The sequence below is a fragment of the Mytilus galloprovincialis genome, chromosome 2 (assembly GCF_965363235.1).
Source record: "Mytilus galloprovincialis chromosome 2, xbMytGall1.hap1.1, whole genome shotgun sequence".
NCBI lineage: Eukaryota > Metazoa > Mollusca > Bivalvia > Mytilida > Mytilidae > Mytilus > Mytilus galloprovincialis.
The window spans coordinates 55,993,035-56,000,527 of NC_134839.1; the positions used below are offsets into that span (position 1 = coordinate 55,993,035).

A 7,493-nucleotide genomic window follows, 5' to 3' on the forward strand; every position below is an offset into this window, starting at 1 on the left:
TGTTTTTGTTTCCAGTTTAAACCAACAATAATATATGTATCCTGGTTTTATTATTCCCAGCTAGCTCTGGACAGCAGCCGTAGCAACCTAGTGGCAATAAAAAAGAATATCATCATCTAAAGCATGCCAAAACCGAATACTGAACCCTGGACAGATGGCATTGTCAGGACGCATAGCTAGAACACCAGCAGTGGTAGTGTTAAAGTGGTCATGAAGAAAACAAAAACTGTCATATAAATTTTGCGTGATCATTGTCGAGAATGAAACACCTCCGGCATGTGGTTGATATCCGGTGATTCTAACAGACTACCGCCTATTATTTCAGCCAGTTGATTTTAAATAGATCTCGGAACTGGTCTCTGGAATGTCATTCATCTTTAATTTGCCTATATACCAGGTAATTCTACATACGTTTATAGCACCTAGTTTGTGTCAATAATTTAATTTCAAATATGGGATGACCTTTTGATCGACAATGACGTATTCCTTGAACTGGTTTAAATCAGATGGTAAACAAACCAAAACACAAACATAAACTTGCAAAATATGTAAAAGCTTTAAAGTCAATGAACCATAATGAGGGGGTGGTGTAAAATAATCTCCATGGAAATGAAAATGCAAATGTCAATATTAAATATTAATGACTTAAACTGACAAAGTCACAAACTAATACATGTAAAATAAGCAAAAGTCTCAAAGTCAATAGATCATGACTGAGGGGGTAAGAAACAAATATTCTCCATTAAAATAAGATGTGCCATTGCTAATCAAATGCATACCAAATATCGTTGACATACCACTAGTGGTTCACCATGAACTAGACCTTATTCCAACCTAATAATTTGATTTTTTGTAAAACTCAACACACTTCATATAATTATGGCAAAATTTGGTATCAGTTAGTCTACTTGCTTCAGGAAAGATTTTTTTAATTTTCGTTGGATGTCTTACATCCAATGATTAGAAAATTAACACATCTTAACTAAGATAAGTAAGATATTGGAATGTCAAATGGTTAAATTTACATGATATAAGTAATAAACTGTTGAAACAGTGCTAGTTTAATGAAAATGTTGAAGTTTATACACTTTTTCACATGTAGAACATACAAAATATTTCAAATTGCTTAGATCATGACTTTGGGTGCAGGGCTAAATGTTCCCCAAGAGAGGTGCCAAGGGTGATATGATTTAATTAGCCTCTTAATAAAATTGACATACAATTAGTTGTCAAATTAAACTGACCTATTCATATATTTTAACTCATCAAATATAGACAAGTTTCAAAGTCAATGGACAATGACTGAGAGGGACAGGTCCAAATAATGATATGTGCCTTTGGTACATGCAATTAAAACTGCCTACAGAATTACATTGTCCTAGCATCAGTGGTTCCTTTAAACATTATGTTATCAAAAATGTAAACAATTGTTGACATGACTATCCTGGTTTATGCTGCAATGTCTAGACAGCATGCCAAAGTCTCATTTCAAAGAACTATTTCCAGAGACAAAATTCTAATTTTACTTGAACTTAATCATTGTATTTGTATAAATATAAAGGTCAACACCAAAGGCATCAATGTGTATAAACATCTAAACCTATTTCAACAGTAAAAGATTTGCTTAGTTGAGTTTTTGTCTTATAAATAAACTAAACTACACAGAACAAGGGTGGATAAATGCCTGTGGTGGTTATATTAACCAGAAGTATGCATTTTTAGGATCAGATCATGCATGATCAAAAGTTATCACCTTACCTCGACACATAATTCTAACTGAAAAATCTACACATCTTTGTACCTTGTTGTTTTTCCATCAGTAAGATGACAATTTAAAGTCTTTGGTTTGAACAAGCTTGGTTGGGACTTTCAGAAGTTTAAGTGAGACAAGACTATTTGGGAAGAGTAGAACTGGACTGAAGTGTTTTATTTTGATTGGCAATAAAACAATACTAGTTGGGGTCAGTTTGGTTACTGGAAAAATAACTATTTTATTTTGGCCTAACACAATCAGTCAATATTTGTCCGATAGGCAATAACAATAACAGTTTCAAATCAAAAAATATTTTTTATGGATGTAACATACAATCTAATTAATATCAGATCTTTCAATGTGCTCTGTAAAATATATTGTAGTGCAATTGAGATTTGAAAACATCCCAAAAGACACATTTAGATGACTTTTCTGTAGTTTTATGCAATATTTTTAATCAACCAATAAATTTGAGTGAAGTATTTTGATTTCAATTTTTTTCATATAAACCAAAGTGTTGAATTAAAAAAAAAATTGAGAGTTAAAGTGATCAAATGTTTATCAAATTACAATATATTGTTTGAAAATAAAATGAATTAAGCAAAATATTGAAACTTTTGTGGGAAAATATTTCATGGGATGCTAAAAGCTTACTGACCATTTTCCCTTACAGGATGTTTTCAGATCTTACAGAGAGCAAAAAATAAATCTAATGAATCATAGTCAAAGATCAAATTTTTTATCACATTGTGTTATAACAACTATTTCATGAAAAACAAAAAACTAGAAACATAAGACACAAAATGAGAAATTTTGTTTAGAAATTACATATAATGCAATATATCAATATAGCCCAACAAGCTGTACATTAAAAATCTGACTTAACAATAAAAACAAGCAACAATTTTACAGTTTGAATTGACATTAACTGCTTGGTCCAGGTTGTTCATTTTGTCCTGAAAAGAAAATGTATTTTTATTATTAACAGACATTTTTATGAATAACCAATAATATACAATAGAAAACAAAATAAGAATGCAGATTCCCAAACAATTACCTGCGTGCATAATGAGGTGAAATTAAATTATTTCATTGGTTGCAATGAATTACATTGATTTCCCAGTTAAATAAAAACCAATAATTTCACATGTGAAATAAACGTGGTTATTTCACTCTCTGACGTCATACATCAATAGGCGTTGTCAAGACGTCTATAACGGCGGATCAAAACAAATTGTGAATGAGTAGAAAAAAGATATATTACTTACATGTTTAACATTAATTTCTTTAAAAAAGCCATTTGACAATGTAATAAAAAGAATAACTAATTAAATTTAAAGAATTCAAATATCAAAAAATATTCAACTCGTGACTGAACAACACTGATAATTAACTCATGCGCTACACGCATTTGTGAATTAATGTTTTGTTCGGTCACTCTTTAAATATTTTTCTCTATTTGAATTCTTCGATTAGTTATTCTATAATTATTCACATCATATTTTTATACGCTTCTCAAATTCACAAGCTTATTAAATGCATGCACAGTCTTTGACAATGATTCAAGAGATTACATTTTTAAATTGATTTTATAAACAGCAACATTCAAAATAAGTTAATAAAAATCTTCAAATTTGATCTCATCAAATAATTTCAAACTAATGACTCTATGCATTAAATATAAATGTATCATAAATCTGCATAAATTGTAAAAAATTAATTTAAAATCTACAAAATATTGTCCTTATACAGTAGCCAGTGCAGGTTTTCAAGATCTTTGAAAACAAAACAAAGTATTTGGGTAAATTTAACCTTGCTAACCCAAAGTCAGTTTAAATACCTGCCAAGGGGCTGAAAATGACAGTATTACCCCAAGGTCCAAGACCTTCCTAGCGCAAGAAAAAATCTTTCCTGTTTAGTTGTGCTTACCAGTTTGTATAATTTTTCCCATCATATGTATTTATCATATGTTTGCAATATAAGTTTTCAGTCTGATAACATAATTCTTTTATGGGGAGAATGGAAATAGATAAAATTGAGAAAGGAAATGGGGAATGTGTCAAAAAGACAACAACCGAATCAAAGAGCACAAAACAGCCCAAGGCTACCAATGAGTCTTCAACAAAGCAAGAATTGCTGAGAAATGTATGTTTATATTTCACGGCTTTAATGTATATAATATATACATTAAAGCCATAAAATGAAAGGTTAATTTACAAGTACTTGTTTTAAATCGGCCATGAACAAGAAAATTAAAAGTTAAAGACCTCTGACCTTTTCTTTTTTAATTTATTATTCAATATAATTACAATTCACTACACTAGGACAGAGTAGAAAAAGAGAAAGGGAACATGGTGAGCCTCCTTGGACAAAATAACATCACTGTACAAAAAGAAATTGTCAATTATTCAAATCTTTGTGGGTTTTTAAGTCACTTATTGTAAGGATTTAATAAAAAAAAAAACTAACTTAACATTCAAAAGGTGAAAATTGTATGTACAATAATAAAATTAATACCTCACAGTGGACCTCTGTGTCATTTGGGATCAAAATTGATACTGCACAGTGGACTTCGATATAGAAGTCACGTGAGAGATAAATTAATACCTCACAGTTGTATTCTGATATTGAAGAGATATGTTTACTTACATGTATGTAGAGCTAGATATACAGTCTGTGCCAAGTGGGAGTAAAATCAGAAATAAAAGAATGACTGGCTTGGAACAGAGGTTACTTTTAAATTTTATTTAGCCTAACTAGTAATATGTTTACCTGATCCATGATTGTGGTCATGATCATGATCATGTTTGAAGCATTTGTCTTTATGTCCACGACAATTACATGTAAAATCATCGTCATCTTCATCTGATGACTCTCCAAACATTTTTGGTTTCTCATAGACGCAACAACCTGAATTAAAATAAAAGTTTGGAAGAGAAAATATATAAAAGAGGAACAGTCTAGTAAATTGAACAAAACACATATCTTGGCTGTAATCATCAGGTAAATATACCTTAAAAAGTAAACTACTGGTAAGAACACATACAAAATTTTCAATTTAAAATACAAATACTAGGTGATATCCAACTTAAACTTAACTAAAAGCAATTCTCCAATTTGACTCATTTGATATTCTTGTACTTGAATTAAATTATTATTATTTGGCATTATATAGTAATTGATTGTTATCATCATTCATCTAAATTGTTATCGTTGATTAAATTATGAAAACCTTTTAGCTACATGTACATGTATGCCTATGAGAACACTATGTCTAGTAATAGACTGACCCCCTGTCCCTTGGTTCCAGCACATATAAGTCAGCTACACATTATCTAACAGTGCACTGGACTGGACCTTGGTGACACATCCATTTAATTTTAACTTTGGTGGATAGTTGTCTCATTGGTTTTCATACCACATCTCCTTATTTTTATAATCAAATAATTGTTCTTCTTTCATTTGACCTACATTTCATAGACACGATTATAAACATGATAAAACAAACTTACTGAGAATAAAGCTCCTTTTTCATATGAGACATTGATACAAACCTGACTCACTTGCAATTGACTTACAGTGCAGTGTTTCTGTTGTTCCGTTATTTTCCACTTAAAGTTGATGTGTTTCCTTTGGTTTTTTTATTCATAACCTGGATTTGTTTTTGCGATTTATTACTATTGCGCAGCGGTATACTAAGTACTGTTGACTTTAATTAATTTACATTTTACAGATACATGTATTATATTACAAAGACAACTTTCTCAACTAAACATTGCTAAATGCTCTACTATTAATTGACTTACATTTGGACTTTTTCTTATTCAGATGTTCATTATCTACAGTTTCTGTACTCCACTTGACTTTCTTATCATTTTTAGGCTTTCTTAGCTTCAGGTGTAGTCTTGGACTGGGCTGATTCTGTAATCAATGATAATGAAATTATATTTGATATATCTGTATTGTCATGATCATGGTTAACCATGTTAACTACAAATGTTCATATATATGTATATGAGATTGACAATTCTTTTCCTTCATAATTATTTGGGTGAAAAAATTACCAAATTACATGTACATGATGTATAAATGTAAATCTACAAAGAAATTTCAGTTGATTGATAGTTGTTGGCTTTATGTCAAGTGACAAATAGTTCATGGATAATCAAGATGTATAGAGATAATAGAAAAAATTTTGAATATCTTCAAATTTTACAGATAATTTCCTCCAGACAAAAGAAATTTAATACTATCACTTGATCGGTAATTATTCCATATTCTCAAAACTACATACATGTATACATAATCAGCACCATACTAATTTTAATCAAAACAACAAGGTTCAATGGACACCCAAGCTGTCAACACATGGCCATTGTTGACAAAAAAACAACAACAAACGAAACTGGCATAATTAAAACAATGAGAAAAGTATAATGATTTTATTAAGATTTTTTATTTTAAAATGTCTTTTTATGACACAAATAAATATATACAAAAATACTCTCAACTTTCTCACCAATCTGAAAATAGAAATGAAACATATTACGGTGTGAGTTACAAAACAGGGGTGCGTTTTTTAGTCCGCAAAATACGGTAAACAGTTATGCTACAAATTCACAACTCCCAGTTTTTGTCAACACATGAGGTTCTTATCTGTCAAATTATGAATAATTATCAGCCATGTAGGCATGTCAAAATAGAATCAAACCCGATGATAAACAACCAGCCAGTAGTGAGTTACACACTGTATTATAATTTCATTTTAACCTGTATTAAAAAGATAAATATAACACTGTCTGAGAATAGGCCTTCTTCACCTACCTGCTGTTATTAATCATTCATACTTTATACAAATTCCATTAATATTATCCTGATTCAAATCCATATGCCACCAAATCCTTTGAATATAAAAAAAGATGTGCTGTGATTACCAATGAGTCACCTCTCCACAAGAGACCAAATGACACATAAATTAACAACTATAGGTCACATTTGAAGTCAATATTAGATTTATATTCATTATTTTATTATGGGGTAGGATCGACTAGGGACCAGAGTGACATGGGACGAATAGACCTGGGACAGATCTACTTTGATTTTATTATGGGGTAGGATGGACTAGGGACCAGAGTGACATGGGACGAATAGACCTGGGACAGATCAACTTATGGCGGATCGATTTAAGGCCAGATCCGATCAGTTTGGGGTCAGAACTAACGGATATCTTTTCGATCCACGTCACAATTGAATTAGAATTAAAACTAAAAGTAAACAATTACAGGTCAAAATACGGCCTTCAATACACATATTATAGTCCCTAGCCGAATGGACAGTGGCCGAACTGGTAGTGAGGCCGAAACGACATGTGGACGAACTGGTAGTGACTGATGTAGCCAAAACAGTTCGAAAGCTCTGGCTCAACCTGTTTTTTAAGACCAAGGATTTGTATAGTGAATCCTTGCTTAGACTTAAATGAACAAATTTTTATAACGTCTCCTCAGATTGAAAGACAAGTCATAGTTTCATTTACCTCTTGAGTTTCAGTTGTTAAAACAACCGAAGGACTGGGTGCTTGGGCTGACGCCTCAGCCATTTACACAGGGCCTAGTCCTTCTTTACCGAACCTTCCGATGTTTGTTGATCTTTCTTTACCGATGACGAGTTATGGTTCTTAGTCATTTGGTGTAATCAAATTATGCATACGAAAACCGATCTTATAGCTAATTTTTAAACTAGC

At 31.3% G+C, this 7,493-nt stretch overlaps 1 protein-coding gene across 1 annotated transcript; it reads right to left on the reverse strand.

Moving 5' to 3' along the window:
* Window positions 1-1,956: 1,956 nt before the first annotated feature.
* On the reverse strand, window positions 1,957-7,446 carry LOC143063898 (uncharacterized). The gene is made up of 4 exons (XM_076236336.1): window positions 7,287-7,446; window positions 5,560-5,674; window positions 4,526-4,663; window positions 1,957-2,709 (listed from the first exon to the last, which is right to left on the reverse strand). The coding sequence occupies exons 1-4, from the start codon at window positions 7,347-7,349 to the stop codon at window positions 2,678-2,680; spliced, it is 348 nt and encodes a 115-aa protein (XP_076092451.1). The 5' UTR covers window positions 7,350-7,446; the 3' UTR covers window positions 1,957-2,677.
* Between the last annotated feature and the right edge of the window lie 47 nt (window positions 7,447-7,493).

Bases quoted from the DNA above. Each gene is read 5' to 3' on its own strand.
- LOC143063898 (XM_076236336.1), bottom strand. From the start codon at position 7,349: ATGGCTGAGGCGTCAGCCCAAGCACCCAGTCCTTCGGTTGTTTTAACA. The intron at 5,675-7,286 runs GTAAATGAAACT...CATTGATTACAG, and splicing joins TAACAACTGAAACTCAAGAG to AATCAGCCCAGTCCAAGACT. The intron at 4,664-5,559 runs GTAAGTCAATTA...ATTTTAATTCAG, and splicing joins GAATAAGAAAAAGTCCAAAT to GTTGTTGCGTCTATGAGAAA.